Here is an 18,023-nt window from a genome sequence, read left to right as displayed (position 1 = left end):
CTGTGTCATAATGGGCCACACTCCTCTGCACTCTGACAAGCTAATTGATTTGATTCACCACAAGACAAATTGCTCCTTGCAAAAACTTTCTCACTCACTTCTCGCCAACTGCTTTCTCGCTCAAAGCACACTCACCTAACCTTGCATACATGTCAGTATACTTAGAGGGTATGTCCATGAAAGAAGCCTCTATTCATCTGTCTCTCCACCTAGATACTTGACTGTCTAAATCATATAGAATCAACTTTTCTGAAAAGAATGAAAACTTGATGGGACTTCAGTTAACTGGTCAACACTTGAGCACAAATCCAGTTTAAAAACTCTTGAAAATAAAGAGTCAATTTTTGATGTATTAAAGAAAGAATATGCGACTTTTTGATCCAGGAGATGTCGCACTTGAGCTCCAGCATGAAACCAAAACTCACTGCTGTTTGGACGCACCTCTGCCATATTGAAGCATCCGCTCTCCTTCAGCGACACACCTCCCACCACTCGCGTTCGCATGAAGGGGTCAAGCGCAAGCGATGGACAAAATTGCCCTTTGCTCGAGATGCAATTGCCACAGGCCTGCATTGTTGTGTTGTCAGGCTAATGTCAGCGCACTTAAGTTAGCTCATAGCTTCACATTGCAGTTAGATTTACACTGAATGAGCGAGATCTAAAAATGCTTACATGACATTCAAATAAGCAGTGAGTATGTTATTCTTCTCTCTTAAGTCCTGCACTAAAACTACTTTATACGCAAGGGGAGGAGCTGGCCGTCCCGTCCATGTAAACATGATGTTAACTCAGCTCCGACAACAACACAGCCAGCAGAACTTGCACTTCTCAATCATTGGAGAAACTCAGAGACATTCACACAGGATATACTTGATTTCTTCTGTATTTATGTGTAAAATGTCGCACATTCTTTCTTTAGAAATAACGTATGTTACAGATCCCTGACTAAGATACTGCATTATTACTTCCTTTAAACATCTTAGAAAACTGGAAAATATGCTGCTAATTTCAAAGTTAATTTATCTCCAATGGTGCCATGAGATTGGAGTCTTGAGAGACCTTGGCAGGATAACAGGTTCTACTTTGGAGCAGTTGAGCTCATTATTACTTTCATTATCTGCAGTATATAAGATTTATTACCAGTATGGAGAACATATTTATTCCATCTCTTGACCTTGTGTCCATTTACAGGCTTAGTAAGAAGCCCCTTTGGGAGAGCTCATTTGAAAGAAAAGGTCCATCTCGGAATCATTCTCACGTGCACATATGCACAGATTCAGACAGATTTTGGTTGTTCTCGATGTCTATATTCTCTTTTCTGACTAACAGGGTCCCCTCCTCAGGTATAACTGATAAAGAGTGAGAACATAGTTATGAGACTTCAAAGCATGTGGGTTTCATCCAAATTATTTTCAGCATGACATTTTCTCTTGTCATTACAGCAAACACTGCACAGGAAATTACAAAGAGGGCACTTTGTATCAAGAGGACAATATCATTTATGACGGGGACGAGTTACAGTCATAAAAAACTGTTTTAATTAGTATTTTAATATTATGAGGTCGCCCAAACATGACTGAAGTTTCTTGCAATAAATCCACTCTGATCCTTTATGTTAGCATGCCTATAAACCCCTCTATTTCAGCCCTGCTCAGAACAGGCTGTTTCTGTGACTGTAGCTTTAAATGCAAATTAGATGTGTCTGACCACGCCCCCTCTCTAGAAGGGGATGTGCCTCTGGTTTTCTTGAACCATGCCCTATAGTTTACAGCGAAGAAGGCAGACTCAGAGGGCAGAACAAACATCTAGCTGTGGGACTGTCACCCACCTGGGGGAGGATTTACTGCCCTTTGTGATGTCATAAAGGGAAAATCTCCAAACGGCCTGTTTGAGCACAAATTTTCCAGAAAGTGGAGCAGGCAAAAGATGGAGAGGATGGTATTTTCTCATAATTGGGGGGCTTGTAGGCAGACTAGGGACACAGATTAGTGTTAGAAAACCATAGTAAAGTGTATCATATGTGACCTTTAAATAATACTAATTGTGCCAACCTCATAACAGCGTCTACCTCTATATGTTTCCACAGAAGAGGGATAATTTCAAGAAGCTGTTCAACTTTTGAAGAAGAGAAATAAAGGAGAGAAAAAAAAAAGAAACTTACTGAGCACAATTTCAAGTACTGCAAATAAAGCAGAACATTACCTCAGCCCAAAACAATGACAAACATTCAGAAATCTGAGGGTGCTTTAAGGCCTTAAGAGAAATCTAACTCAGGGAACAATAAGCCCTTGCCAAAACACAGGCAACAGTTGCTGGTAAACAACCCAATATTCCCTCTAGGGATCAATAAAATCTTACCTTATCACATCTCAGGCAATAACCAATACAGCTTATGAGACACTGTGCTGCTGGGGAGCCAGGCCTGCGAGTGGATTAAGTAAAAGTGCTACATGTCGGTTGGCATTGCGGCTAATTGAGAGTGATGCCTCATTGAGGTCCTAAAAGAGCACAATTAGATTTCAGTTCTAATGCTGGTGTACAGACAATGACAGAGAGTTGCTCTAAAGCGCTTTGCAGCAGTGGCAAGAGTGGAAAATTAAAAACAGTATGTGAGAAGTCTGCGACTAAGTAGTAAACCATTCACTTTTTTTCAAGAATGAGGATGTGATGCATTCAACCTCCTAAGTACTAACACTTCATTGTGTACAGTCCTTTAAAGAAGAGAGAGAGTACTGAAACAATAACATAACCTCATAGTTCAAATGCACTGCCTCGACAGACTTGAAAGTGGGATACAAGACTTTATGATTACTTAAGTGGGTCATTTTGTGTGTGTGTATTGCTGTGGCTCCCAGGAAGAGGGCTAAATTAACCTTCTCTGCCAATTCAACTCTCTTGTTTTATGTGTCACTATCCTGTGTCTTTAAACATTGGGATGAGTGGGCTTCTAATTTTAGCATGGCAGGTCCCAGCTTATCAGCAACCAAAAAAGCAGCTAATTTCAAGGTTGACTGTAAGTGCAGTGAATGCTTAGACAACCCTTTTTCCCATATCTGAACCTCGGCTGCAATTCTATTAAACAGAACTGCATACAGGTGTGGAGAGGTGAGGTTGATGACAGGAGACAAATGAGTCAGCCGCTGGTCTTTTAGGTGTGAAGGTCACCTTTTGAAGTGAAGTAGTAACATTGCAATCGCTAAACTTTCCTTTCCTAATAGCAAGCATCTACCCAGAAACATAATGAAGGGAAAATCTCCACAAAAAGCTTCTAACTATGTTATTTATGATATTGTTATGTACATAATATCAACCCTCTGAAAGTATTAGAATATGACTTCTTAACCGTTTGTTGAGATTCTGTCATTTAAAGGCAGGGTTGTTAATTTCCTCTAGATACACTTTTGAAGATTTTGGGTGAAATTGTCTTTAGCTCTTGACAGAAATCAATAATGAATGTGCTCTGAAAAAGGAACGTAGAAAATCCGTCATCTGTAGCAGTTGTAAGCATGTAAAAACTTTGACCAATGTCTGCCACGAGGTACCAATCTGATGAACCAATCATGCCTCCCTGTCTCCGTGCTCGTACTCTACCCCTTGCGTGCTCTAGCCCACACTCAAAGCAGGTCACCGATGACAGAGTTTATACTGTGAGTTTACTTTCTGCTGAATGAGACATGAGACGACGTAGTTTCTAAACAATGCAAGCCATGAGCTGAGGTCCACTTCTGGAGCAACAGCGCTAATGCATGTAAGTGAGGGGCGTGGCTTCTGAGGGGGCACAGAGGGGAGGGGGTAGATATAGATGGAGTACTTTGATTGACATATGTCAATCAAAACATGAGCTGCCACGCCCACACTTTCCTGAGAAATGAACTAAGCTGTTTTAGAACAAGGATTTCTAATAGTTATGAATGTTTATTTTCACTCAGATTTTTGGAGATGCCAATTTTTTTTATATTTCAAGTCAGGTGTCCAGGGTTTTTAATGATTTACAAAAAGACATTAGCTGTTAAAAATAATATAATTTCTTTTTTCATCAGCTCCGCATGCTTGTTTGTTTCTTCAGATGATAGGAGTGTTTTTTCTGTTTTTGCTCAAATGAAACATTCCTGTTTACAGTTATTTTCCTTTCATTACTAACAGGTTTGTTAAACTTCTCCTTCCCAGTTTCCACAACAGCAATAGTGTTGATCTTGTGCCAGTTGGCAAAGCTTTATTTACCTATTTAGAGCTGAATTTAGGAAGTTTTGTCAATTATGTTTCTCCAGCAGCTGTTGTCAAACAGTGGTAGTATGGTCACCACATCCATTAGGATTTATTAACTGGGGACCATGACGACTGTTGCCAAACTGCATGACAGTGTAGTAGTTAGAGCACAAAGCTAAAGGGTGCCCCTTAGATTCTTATCCACAGAAAAAGAACAATTTCTCAGAGACATACACACACAGTATATATGAAGCTTTGAATACCTCCAGCAGGCTTTTTCCTTCCTTATGCATGAAGTAATTCTTCTTAAACTCGTAATAGGAGTTGAATTGATTCCAAGTCTGCAGAAAGTCAAACCTGTGTCAGGCAGAGAGAGGAGGACAGACGAGATGAAAGGTGAGAACTCTTAAAACAGATGAGCAAGCGGATGATGAAGAGCTTCTGCAGTATCTTCAGCGAAAAATTTACAGATAAGAGTTCCTAAAACCAAGTAGTGACAGGGGCAAAAGATTTATTTCTGGTAAGATCACTTACCGTGGATCATTCTTGGCACGGACGCTGGCCTCAAACTTAAGCCCGTTCCTTGCGACATACTCGGCCAGCTTATCTATGACCGGCTGGATGTCGGGTGGTGGGGGAATGATGGCTGCTGCTACTGCTGGTGTGGAAACTTGAGGTTCAGCTTTCAATCTGTTATGGGGGAATCAAAGACGTTAAGTCGAGAGAAATCATTTTTTGTGCTTCGGCAAAATGCTACGTCAACTGACAGCTTTCATCTAAATGGTTGATTCCTTATATCCCATCTCTTAAGCTATTAATGCTCATCAAACATATCAGTGAAAAACTCTGACTAAGCAACTTATTGGCTTCCTTGGCTCTCTTATAAGATTGCTTAATCAATGTTTTATTCACAGTAGTTTCACTTGTTGGTCAGTCCTAAAAATGTAAAACTTCAAGGAACCAAGTAAAAATGTATATTTTTCAGAACTGTCCAATACTTCCTACCTGGTTTCTGCTACAACAGCAGGAGCAGCAGAGCTGGTGACCTGAATGGGGACTGTAGCTGCCGGTGCAGTTGGGATAGTTTCAGAAGGGGTGGGTGTAGCTCCCACATTAGGCAGAGAAGATGCAGCAGGAGCTGTGGGCATAGTGTTGTAATAGGAGGTGGCTTCTATCCCGGGGGGAGGCGGGGCCAAGCAGAACGTTCCATCAGGAAGCATGTAGTACCCGTAGTACATGGCTGTTGTAAAGAAATATACAAATCATGACATAAAACTCATTAAAAATAGCTTTAATTCTGATGAATGAAGAACGCTTACTGTAACAAAATGAGCACAAGACTGCTTCAAATAAAAAAAAACATGCACACAGTCACAGCCCTTCAATAAACAGCTTTGAGGTGCAGGCTTTGAGGAAGGAACAGATCAAAAAAGTTTGTTTTGATTTTATCTGAAATGATTGTGCAATCATCACAGTTGAAGGATGATGTACTCTGACATTTCAGAGTCTTGTTGTGACAACTTTTCTATTTCACTTCAGTGAAGACCGTCAACATGCCAGGCCCTTATTTGATCTGCTGATGCTAATGCTAATTAGCAGTACAAAAAGAAGTACAAAAAAGATCAACCCAGATGAAGCTGTTAAGGATTGCAGCAACTCCTCAAGAGCCTCCATGTTGTCTTCAAAAGCAAATATTAATGTGAGCTATTTGAAGAGGCTATCTATTCATTTAAAACAAGAGCTCAGTGAAATCTGAACGAAATTCAGTTCATGAAATGCTTTTAGATTAGTTCTCTTAAAGATTTTCACGTATTTAAAAAACAGTTTCAAATGAAAGAGTGAAGGCTTTGTGAAAATCTGCATTCAACTCGACCACAACAGTTCAGGTTGTGTTTGTCAGACCTCAAATGGAAATGGAAGTATGCATGGTGTGTAGCATAAGTGCTGTGTTGGGCTTCTGTCACTTTGTAATGTGTTTGTGTAATGTATTGTCCTGTTTGTGTCTTGCCCATTATGCCCTTTATGCAGTAATCAATTCAAATTAGCTGAAGGAAGAAATTATAAATCTTAATGTGACCTCTGATCTTTTTTTACGAGTGTTTATGTCTTTAATGAAAAAAGAGAGCAGGGACGAGAGAAATGGAGGGGGATTCAGGGACACTGGGACAAAATAAATTGTCAGTGTCAAAGTGGAGACAGTGTGATATTAACACATTAGTCACTGAGCTGTCTGACTTTGATGACGCATCCAATTTTCTCCAGACAGGAAAATGGAAACACAAAACAGAAGCTTCCATTTTCAAACTTTGATGGAATGTGTAAAGAGATAAAGATTTGAGATACGCACATGGAGGTCCAAAGAGCCCATTTAGTTTCAGGATTGAGCACATAGACATTTTTCATAAACTGACTTTATTGTTGCATTCAGCTTGTTTCATTTGGAACAGCTCTTATAGTAAAATCTGTGTAATCCTCATTACCTAAACTAGATTTAGGGAGGTAATCCAGAACAAAAGAGGTAATGAAGCAGTTTATGATCCCTGCAGTGGATTAACATAATGGCCCAGTTGTTAAAAGGCTTAATCTGGGCAGCAATGATCCAGAATTAGTTATCCACATTTTTGCTATAAGATCCAGGTAAACCAGTGGTTTTTAAAGGTCACATAGTATTCTACTTTTCAACAAGTTTAGATTAGTCTCAGAGGTCCCCAAAACATGTCTGTGAAGTTTCTTGTTCTAAATCCACTCTGATCCTGTATTTGATCACACCAATAAACCCCTCTATTTCAGCCCTGCTCAGAACAGGCTGTTTCTGTGTTTGTAGCTTTAAATGCAAGTGAGCTGTGTTCTTCCTCTGGAAGGGCTTGGGTGGCTTGGACTTTCTTGCACCATACCCTATTGTTTAAATTGAGAAGGCAGACTCAGTAGGCCGAACAAACACCTAGCTGTGGGACTGTCACCAACCTGCGGGAGGGATTACAGCCCTGTGTGATGTCATGAAGGGGAAATCTCCAAACAGACTGTTTGAGCACACATTTTCTGAAAAGTGGAGCAGGCAAAAGACAGAGAGGATGGACTTTTCTAATAATTGGAGGGGTTGTACATGGACTAGAGACTCATATTAGTGTTAGAAAACCATAGTAAAGTGTATTCCCCATAATATGTGACCTTTAAAGAAAAGCTGGATAGGATACAAACATTCAAAGATTACCAGATATGGCTCTACATTTCATACTTTGTCTAGAGGGGGTTCCAAAATCCACCCAAACATAAAAATCCTGACAGTTGCTTTTGATTGAATATATAGTGGTAGATATGAACAGCTATGTGGTGACATTTTTTTATGTGGACAAAATGCTTTATATTTTTTTAAATTCTGATGTCTATCTCTACTAACTACTACAACCATGTCAGAATGGCGTTTTGGAAATATGATCAAATGAGTTCACATAATGTCTCCAATGTCATCATCATTGTAATAATGTTGTTTCGATTTCGCTATATATTAGATTTTATATATACATGTTTGATAATCCAGATCATTTGGACCAAAGTTACCCCAATCTCTCTCAAAAGTTTTGAACAAAACAAATTGGGGATTTTATTATTATATAACTAGATTTCATGATACTATACAATTCTCTCAACCTTTTTTCTTTTTTACAACCTATTCTCAAGATTTGATCCAATCCCATGGCTTTAATCTGATCCGATTATTTTTAAACAATTAGGCTCAGAAAGTGCCAAATAAAAATGTTCAAAAGACGAGAGAAGGCCTCGCAATGCTACCAGTAGACAAATTAAGAGCTTTAGGTTTGAGCAACATTGCATATCCAACAGCATTTCACAGCAAGGTCAACCAGAACCAATTTCCTTCCATCAACAGCCCTATTTCTGATGATGGGGTCAAAGAACAGCCGTCTCAGGGACTAATTATTTGAGATAATGGATAATGGTGAATTTTAAGTCAGTCAGGGCATGGCCGTGATTTTCTTTAAGCAGCTAATTCATAGGGGATGAAAACATAAATAGAAACATTTCTTAAGCTGCCCTGTAATGAATCAAGTGGGGTGGTTGTGGGTGGATGTGACTCATCATGAGTGGATGCAAAAATTGCCTCCAATGTCCAAAATCAGAATTTATTTGGGTGTTTAAAGGGTAAACACCCAATGACGAGGTGTTTAGTTATTTTAAAAATCAAAGTTTTATAAGGTTATTAAAATTTGTTGTTGTTTTTTTTTTTTTGGGCACAAGCATCGAAACTGAACTAATTAAAAAAACAAAGCCAGGTATTGTTTTATTTTAACAGTAGCCTACATATATTTTGTAAAGTTGAAAATGATTCCAATATACAGTATATTTAGATCGTTGGAAGAAGATATGATAAGTGAGGACATTAGGGGTAAAGAAATGATGTTCCTTTCTTTGTATGCTTCATGCACCCCAACCCAACCCCCCTGCATTATGGGGCCCCACTTGGGCAGCCCCAGTCAAAAAAGTCTGGATCCGTCGCTGCTTGTAAAACAAATGCGCTTGAAGCGCATCATGTTACTTTGTCCCTTAACGGGACAGAGGGGGCAACAAGTGCGGGACATTTACTCAACTTTCAGCCGCAGGTAAAAGTCAGACAACTTCTTAACTTCTCAAGGAAATCAATCTTTCCTTTATCGACCACTTCACAGTGACTAACACTGCTTCTTCTGAGAGTCACATCTGATTCTCTCTCTCTCTCTCTCTCACTCTATTTAAAGTCAATGTAGATAACCCATCGACAAGCTCTCTCTTCCTCTGCCATATCATCAAAAAGAGGGGATTTTCTTAAACAGAATCAAAATCACAGTTTTGTGAAAAAAAGGATCTATCCTATTGGTCAATTTTTTAGAGAGCAGCATGCTTTGTGCAAATGTGTCAATTAAAATATGAAAAGTCACAAAAGCTGACTCTGTATCATAAATGAAAAAAGAAACATTTTAAAGAAGCCGTTAAATATGGTATATGAAAAGGAAAGAGTTGTCAGTTCTTCAGGTAAGAGGCTCTGCCAAAATTCATATCCCGGCGCGGTGTCTGAGACAAACCATAAAGGATGTGTGTCAGTCAGTGTGATTATGTCAAAGAGGAAATGTCACTCTCAATAAGAACAAGCGAGAGAAAAAGCAAAGGCGTTGCTTGGGAAAAGCATAACAGATGCTTATGCGTTGCTACAATCAAGCATAAATTAAGGAAATTCCACAAATAAAGTATTTTGTGCCCTTCTTTGTTGGCCACCATTCCAAATTAATGGTAGGCGAAACACTCTGCAAGAGTATGAAGCACTTATGTACTGTTGTGTAATCAAAAATGTGAGCATTACGTATTCCACTCAGTCACTTTTTTAAATTTGTAACACCTATCGTTACTTTTTACCCTTTAGTAAATCTTCTGGTACACTGGAGATAAATGAAAGCATGGGACGCAATTCTTCATTGATGAGTTTGCTTTAACTCCTAAAATTAAAAAAAACACACTGTCCCTTTAATGTTATATACTGTACACTATTTCTAACACACTTCTGCCTTGTTTTGATTCCCTGATGTGTTGGTCCTGACTGAACCTGCAGGTTGTCTTTTAGAATCCAAATGTTGCACACACATCCAATGAAGTCTGACCTGAGCCAGAACCCTGGTAGACTACTAATGGTGCTCCTAAACGCTGGTTCAGCTGAAGTCTTTTTGTTTTAAGAAGGTCCCCCAGAAAAAAAAACTTTACTTTAGTAATATACTAGGGTCAGCATAAAGTGTTAAGGAGCCTTATTGAGCGACCACCAGTGGAAAAACAGCGAAAGCACAAAATGGTCCACAAGGAGGTCAGATGGAAGGTTTTTGTGGTCTTAAAAACTCTCAGTTGTGAAAGTCAGTTGTACCACATGGCAGGGAGGCTTTTATATTTTGTTACTGATATAACCATTACTGAGCTCAGCTGTAGAGAGAAAACTTGGCTTTGCAAAAAAAGACAACAGAGGGAAATGAAGAAGGAAAGACATAACAAAATAATGCACACCAGATCTGACGGGCGATGAAAATGGAAATAGTGCTTATAAATTTCACATGACTTTTGTTCTCAAACAAGAAGAAAAAAGTAGGTCTATACTCACGGTCTGCAGAGTACTGTACTTGTGTAGTGGGTGCAGGTGGCTCTGGCACTTCCTCTGGTTTGGTTTCCACTACCGCAGAAGTGCCATTTCTTTCCTGTTGGGCTTTCCGTACAAGTGCTGCCAGAGGATGGTCCGGGTCCATTACTTTAAGAGGCTGCAAGAAAGTAAGACCAGTATGGTAAAAACAATTTATCACCCCACTTAAGTATCCGAGATGAGATCATATGCACATTTTACAGAAATAATTGAATACACAAAACACTCAAAGCTCTCTGCAGGGCGATGTTTAAGCATTATTCTCCAAGTTGTTCATCAGCATTCGTCCTTGGTGCAGTAGAGGAGATATACAGAATTTAAGACTAAACCCCAGAAAATATGAATCATTAGAAGAAAATTAAAGGGGATGATTTGAAAGGGAAATCTGTCTTGACAGGAGGCGAATGTAAGACAGCTTGCTACTTAAAGAGGCTCATTATGTTTCTTCAAAAAAAGACATTCTTCCATCCCGGCTGCTCTGCCAAAGAACTAATGGCTGCCCTTACATGGCACATGAAAGCACAAACTGTAACAGCACGGAGATAGAAGCAGAACACGGTTATTAGAGCATACAGTGACGCAAAATTGGCAGTACATAAATGTAATTCACACAGAGATGCAGTTGTACCCTACAGGTTAGGAATGCAATGTACACTCAAAACACAGCTGAGCATCACCCTGTGTGGCCATACACTCTTTGGTCGATATACTATTGACATTACCTTCACCAGCTCTTCCAGGCGCGAGCACCTTTTAGGGGCAAACAGGCTGGGATGGAGGTAATTGCCGTCGCCATCATCGTCTGAATTGTCAGAGTTGGAGTCTAGAGAGAGAATTTGAAAGTAGAAAACATTTATGAAGAACTGCTTCCTCAGTATGTTTCTTGCAGTTGTCATATGTTCTATTAGTATAGCTTATGCACAGATCTGATATTTCTGCATTGATTACAGTACATAACACTTGATACATAACACCACGGATTCAATAGCCGCACTCACCCTGAGACTGCTCTTGTTTGCCAGCGGAGGCAAGGTTGTATCGACCTTCTTTCATGGCTCGCAGGATGTGTTTGTAATAGGGGTTCAAGTAATGGTCAAAGCGGAGAAAGTCAAACTGGGAGTTTCCAGACTGCTTGGCTTTCAGGACTATCTCAAACTGAGCCCCCTGCTGACTCACAAAGTTGGCCGTCCTCTCGATGATGTTATGGGTCTTGATGGTCGCTGGCTAAGAAAGATAAAAAGCAAGACATACATATAAACATTTTAATCTAAACATTTAATGCAGTTCTTGCACTTAATGCAATTTTTCTATGTACAAACACAGGAAATATTTCATCAGAAAGATCCCGGGGCAAAGTGATACAACAAATAAGAGTGAACCTGACTGCTGCACGTAACTTAAAGATGGCAGTGCAGAATCTATGAATGACTCTTTCTAAGCCATTTTGTCTCCAACGCATTTTCATGTCAGGCACTCCAGTGTTCATTTTGGTGACATTAATTCTTAAAAGTACACAGGGGAGTTGAAATAGCGGAAACAAGAAATGGTCCATTATTCATTCATTATTTTTCCCCTTGGGTGCGTTCAATGATTAATCATTGTCATAACCTAGAGAGAGCACAGAAAAGTGAAGCAACCTTCCAAATAACACCCTAATATCTTGTCAAGATGCCAGTCATCATAAAAACGAACTTTTGTGACACAGGTCAAAAAGAGGCCAGTGTCTAACAAGTTCGAGACCATTTATGTGTTCTAAGCTTGTAAGGTCTTCTAGTCATGCAAGAGCAGCCTGAAAGTAAACACGCATCATTAAGAAGAGCGGGCCTCATTCACTAACTGTTCTACAGAAGAAATGTGTTCTTAACATCCACTTGTGTAGTTTCCAACAAGATTCTGAAATTCACTTTTTATTTCTGATCCGGGATTTGTTCTTAGGTAAGAACAGAATCTATGGACACTCCAGAGTAGAGGCCGACTGATTAATCGGCATGCTGATAATATCGACCAACATTGGCATATCAAGTGACTATCAGAATCAGTTCATTTCATCGCAGAGATTAGAGATGCACCTATCCACTTTATTTCAGCTCCGCTCCGCTCCGATTCCGGATTGATTGTTGTTGGTGTTATGTGCAAGGCTACACAAAACTGCAGTAAAGCCAGAATTGCATTTGCTGGCTTCATGTACGAACAGTTAGCAGCAGCAACAACTGTCAGGTTTTCAAAATAAATATTTTAAACCGAATTGTAAGAGTTGATCACATAGAGGGAGCTGTTCCATCTTGTCTGAACGTTGACTAGTTGGCACTTACAGTTTAGTCTGAATGTCTTCAAAGTGAGACTGTGCGAGGTGAGAATGTTTAAAGTGCCCAACGATCTTTCTTGATCGGTGATGTGGATCTGCGCTATCAGTATCATGTCTATCTGATATTACTGGATTAATTCAACAGTGAAAGAGCATTTCATTTCAGAGTGTGCTTTATGGATTACAACAAGCATTATCAGAGCATCATTTGAGTACTGATATGTCAGGGTTCCCCAACTTTTTCACCTGTATATTTTAAATGATATATAGATTTATGATTCAAGGTATTTCACTTTTATTACAATCATTCAGTGTTTGGTCTACACTGCAAAATGTTAAATTGTGAATACAGACTAAACGCTAAGGGAACTGCTTTAATGTATATTTGTTGGAAAGAAGGTGCTTAAGAACAAATCTGCCACACACACACACTCACAGCCGCCACCTTTAGAAAGAATGTAGCGTCAAATCATTCTAAAAAAACGATTGAGATCAAACTATCAAAAGGCCTTTTTCAGTTCATCTGGTGTGTGCTCTCCTTTCTGATGAGACTGTTCTCTGTGTAAATGATGTGATCCAAAGTATCTTGTTTAGTATAGAATATGTCTTATAGCCACTACAAACTTTACTAAGTATAACAAATATATATTTTTATTTCACTTTGAGCAGCACTACCTCCACGTCAGAACGACGGAAAGTATTTCCGTCGTTCACAAGGAGGACACAGTAGTGAACAGTTCTACAGTTAAAAAAAGGATTCTGTATCTGCCTTTGAGTATTATTAGGAACTTTTTTATGAACATATTTTAAAAAATATTGAGGAGATGTTGTGAATGAGGCCCAATGATCTTTGCTCCGTCAAATGAACTACAAGTGATTGAGGGGGCTTATTTGAAATCTGGTCTGGGATCATTGCTGTACAACATCTCCCTCTGTTCACATATTGTTTTTAGTTTTGAAACCAATGTTGGATTTCTAGCCGAAGAAATGCATTATGATAATCTTAACAACATATATATATATATATAATAAAAGGGATTGCCTTTGATGCAAGTTATTTCCGTCTCCCCCAAAAGCCTGCCTGTCATTTCCCATTTCCCGTTATTACTATGAAAGGAAATGAAAAATCCAATATAAATAGTCCTAAAAAGTAATGATGAGAAATATAGCACAGTGAAATGTAGTCAGAGAAAGAAAGACATCGCTTCCCAATCTAGGGAGTAAACACTAATAATATATGCATAGCATGTACTGCAGCAGCTATACGATGTTCTCTATACATGAGGGTGTTTTGGCTGTTTTATACCCACAATGATATATACTGTATGCACATTGCCAAAGACAGCATTCAAGCTTGGCTTTCTTCTCATGCATAAAAACAGTGGTGCTGGAGGAGGCGAGAGTGAGGGGTTCTAGATGCAGACTGACCAGGACTGAAGGGAGATAGCCTCGCACAAATACAGCAAATAGAAAAAAGCAGCAGCAATGCATTGGAGCTGGGGATCGAACCCCCGCCCTTACGTTTTGAGGGACGTCCGACTCTACCAACTGTACCACAGTCACCCAATAATCTGTTACTAGTTGCTTTTTGTTATTAGCCAATAAGAAGCTTTATTCATATGCATAGAAGTCTATTTTTACAGTCAGCACTGTGCAGTTTCATGTGTTTTACTGAAGGTTAACTGATGAGTTGATTTATTAAATACTGGTTAAACAGAATGTCAAAATTTCTAAAACAGGATCCTTCTTTTCAATTATGCTTAGAACCAAACATTTCCGCTAAAAAATGAAAGAAGGTAAAAAGTTGAGCCAAACCTTCACAAATTGTAATAAGTTATGGTTTTATTTGTCTTCCATTAAAACTAATTATCTGAAGTTTATACTGTTTGTTGCAGAAAAACAATTTAAGAGAGACACAATGAACTCTGGGAAACTATGTCCTCGGACCAATCAACTCAGTCCCTAATGATTGCTGTTCTTATTATTCTGGTCTGTTTTTATAATATGCTGTGTTTAGGCCATCTGTGATCAACATCCCAGTGTTCATGGTTTAACCTCTCTATTACTCAATTACAGAGAAAACGTATATAGACTGAAATTCTCCTGTTTCTGCATGCCTTCACATCTGTTTGTCACTGTATGTAAATGAGCTGTGCAGGCTTCAGCTGGGCCTGTCTCTCAAACCGAAGATATTCAAAACATCCATTTATGGTGAAAACTTGTGAGATGAGGAAAAACAGTTTCTATTAAGGGACGTATTCTTCTTTTGATGTGTCATATAATTAGACTGTCAGGGCTTGACATCCGTACAGATGGAATTTTAACATCTTCACATTTGACTTGTCACCAAAAGTTTTCTGTTACGTTGTCGTCCTTCGAGAAAAAAAATATAGTACACTTCCTGATCTTCATATTTTAGACTCAAGCCATCATAGATTGTTTTCCTTCTGTCCCACATAAGCTACACAATGTTTTCTCTGGCTATAAAACTAAAAAAAAAGATGCTATCAACGACACAACACTTAGTCTTTTAATAGATTCTACCTTCATAGTTGATCCAACATCTTAACAAATAAGCGCTTAGATCAGGGCAGAGCAAAGTGTTCACTATCATTAAGTTCTGAAGTTCTACTCTCAGTTGACAGCACATAAAGCGCCTGTCTCCAGCATCTGCAGGCGCCTTGATCCTGTGAGGTTATGGATACCTATGTTTGCAATCTATGTCAGAAGAAGTCAGGATAAAGTGGGAGAGAAATCTAGGCAGCGTGCACTGGGTATTATTATTATTTGATGATTGCAGGGATTCAAGCTAAAATATATACCGTACATACATATTCTGAGTGGAAAATCTGAACATATAAAACAAGTTCAAGTAAAGGAAGTCTACTTTAAATATGTACAACGCTCAAGTATAAACACTTGTGTTACACAATCCACATGATTAACCTGGCTGACTGTATAAATGCAGTTTAGAGGTTAAGTTATGACACCAACCCGCTTTTTTTCTTTCCATATGTCGACTGAGAATATAAATGGAAGAATAAAAAATGGCTGAAATCAGCCGTATTTACAGAAGTCCCAGTTTTATCCCTGTGATTAGAAGTAGTAAGAAAACAGCTGACACTAAAGTCAGTCTCTTTTCCTCATTATATGGACTCGACAAACAAAAAACAATTTTTTTGTACCACACAGTCTTGAGACCAACTTTCATTATGAAAGTTCAATATCTTGTGTTTTGATTTCAGTGCCATCGACATCAGTAAGCCGACTGGATATTGAGTACTCACAAGTTCCACATCAGGAGGGATAGTGAGCCCTGGGGGAGCAACGAATGGTTCCTCACTCTCCTCAGGCTCGGCTTCTTCTATGCATAGGGGGAAAAATATGGAGAAAAAAAGATGATGAGATCATGGCTTCTTAGTCATTTGTGACAAAATAAAAATAAAAACACAGCTGGGTATAAATAAAACCCCGAGTGCGTAATGACTCAGGATTTATTCCTCGTGTTTAGAATATTTTTAAAGTGAGCGAACCAAATGACCCTCCCCCTCTCAAAATCCATCCACCTTACAGATCCATCAAATATACTTCAATCTTCATGTTTTATCTATAACTGCTTTCAATAAAAAAATGAATGTCTTGTGGGAAATCATAACCTTTGTAATGTTGTACTGTATGAAATGTGCACAGTTATGAAGGAAACAAGCCACTTTATTTAAGGCCTTGCATTTTAAAGGGGGGGAAAAAAAATCAGCTGTGTACTTGACGCTTAGCTTGTGTTCTTGTATTGTGAGGTCTGTCAAGGATACAGTCTTACAATACACTTTTGTAAGAGCCTGAAAGACACACAGTGTCCCTGAGTTCATTCATCTTATGTCATGTCTCAACTCCAATTTAGTGTCCCAAAAGTGAAAGAAGGCGAGAGCTCTTAATCATCACTTTGGTTATACGACAGGATTTATATCATGCTTAAATGGTGTATATTTTAAAATGCTGCTATGGGCTTAAAAAGGATTATCAATCTTCACAATTTATTGATCAATACGTGTTTAATCTCTCTTTTCACAGGCAGTCACATTTCATCCCCATTTATTATTGTTGTTCATTCAAAGCTACAGCCAAACGCCGCCCCCCTAATATAATGGTAGGGGAAACACTGGGAGTGGTACATTTCAATATATTCAGCTAATAGATATACTCAACAATCAAATCATGTTGTTTTTTTGACAGGAGACGTAATTAAAGGAGGAGAATTGGAAAATAGTTTTACAGCAATATAACAATGAGATCTAGATTAGTCAAATTGATGAGATGGATAACAGATTTTAAATCATACTGCAATTAAACTGCGGGCATATTTGTTTTCCCCTCAGGAACTATCAATAGTCAGAATGATTTATTTAGACTGGGTTTGTTTGTCTCTGGATCTATCTGTAGAAACATTAACATTTGAATAATCTAATTGTGCTGGAGGCTTTTTTAATGTTTTAATTTGTGACAAATAACAATGTCAAAAAATTTAAGAGGAGAGAATTTAAACACTGTTCAACTATTGAGGACCTTAAAGGGATACTTCACCCATTTGCATTAAGCTTTGTATCATTAGAAACCTGGTAGTATTTTTGAATGGTCAGGCATCCCACCCTCATTTTCCCCTGAGATGGGAAATCTTTGTATTATTAAGTCTGAAAAGGAGCTTCCGATGAGGCAAAAATAACGCAATTTTGCGTCATCGGTAGCTGTTGCGGTTAGCGGGGTGAAACTACAACGCTAGTTCCTCATATTTTCGACCACTGAAGCTACAGACCTCGCCGCTATATAAATATAGAGACGGCTGCTGCAGACAGGCCGGTCTTGTGTCGTGGCTGCTGCGGCCGCTGGCCACCGGGGCCACCGCGACACAAGACCGGCCTGTCGGCAGCAACCGTCTCGCGGCTATATTGCTGGCCGATGCTGCCAGCTCAGCAGCCGAGACATAAGGCCTGCCTGTCGGCGGCGGTGAGGACGAGGAGCCCGGTCCGGCTCGAGCTGGGGCGGACTGGTAGTGTCAGTGCTCTCACTGTTTCCCTATGGACACAGACATAGAGTCTGTTTTCTGCCAGGAATTTCCAAGATACCAATTCAATTCTGGAGGAAATCTCGGAGTCTCAGTTGAGGAAATGGCCTCATGTGTTGAAGTAAATATGTCTGTAAATGTTTTTATTACTATATTTCTACTGCTATATTTTGGAGAAACTGTAATGATCGAATTTCTCTCTGGGATTAATAAAGTATTTCTGATTCTGAAATAGAGGACCTTAGTGGGAGTGGCCTGTGGTGCTGTGCATTCTGGGATTCGGTGTCTTT

General features: G+C 39.1%; 1 protein-coding gene across 5 annotated transcripts in view; it reads right to left on the bottom strand.

Moving 5' to 3' along the window:
* The window catches only part of sfswap (splicing factor SWAP), a 58,623-nt gene that overhangs the window by 33,684 nt on the left and 6,916 nt on the right, over nt 1–18,023 (bottom strand). For 4 of the 5 annotated variants that reach the window (XM_061060756.1, XM_061060754.1, XM_061060757.1 and 1 more), the window contains 7 exons: nt 15,965–16,041; nt 11,371–11,596; nt 11,095–11,195; nt 10,337–10,490; nt 5,212–5,446; nt 4,741–4,896; nt 4,470–4,563 (listed from right to left, as the gene is read on the bottom strand). In XM_061060756.1, coding sequence (XP_060916739.1) covers nt 4,470–4,563; nt 4,741–4,896; nt 5,212–5,446; nt 10,337–10,490; nt 11,095–11,195; nt 11,371–11,596; nt 15,965–16,041 — 1,043 coding nt within the window. The remainder of the gene's footprint in view (nt 1–4,469; nt 4,564–4,740; nt 4,897–5,211; nt 5,447–10,336; nt 10,491–11,094; nt 11,196–11,370; nt 11,597–15,964; nt 16,042–18,023) is intronic. The other variant, XM_061060755.1, reaches the window with a different exon arrangement.

The sequence above is a fragment of the Labrus mixtus genome, chromosome 17 (genome assembly GCF_963584025.1).
Source record: "Labrus mixtus chromosome 17, fLabMix1.1, whole genome shotgun sequence".
In the NCBI taxonomy this organism is placed as follows: domain Eukaryota; kingdom Metazoa; phylum Chordata; class Actinopteri; order Labriformes; family Labridae; genus Labrus; species Labrus mixtus.
Note: the sequence above shows the minus strand (reverse complement) of the source record. Positions and strands in the feature narration are given on the sequence as shown.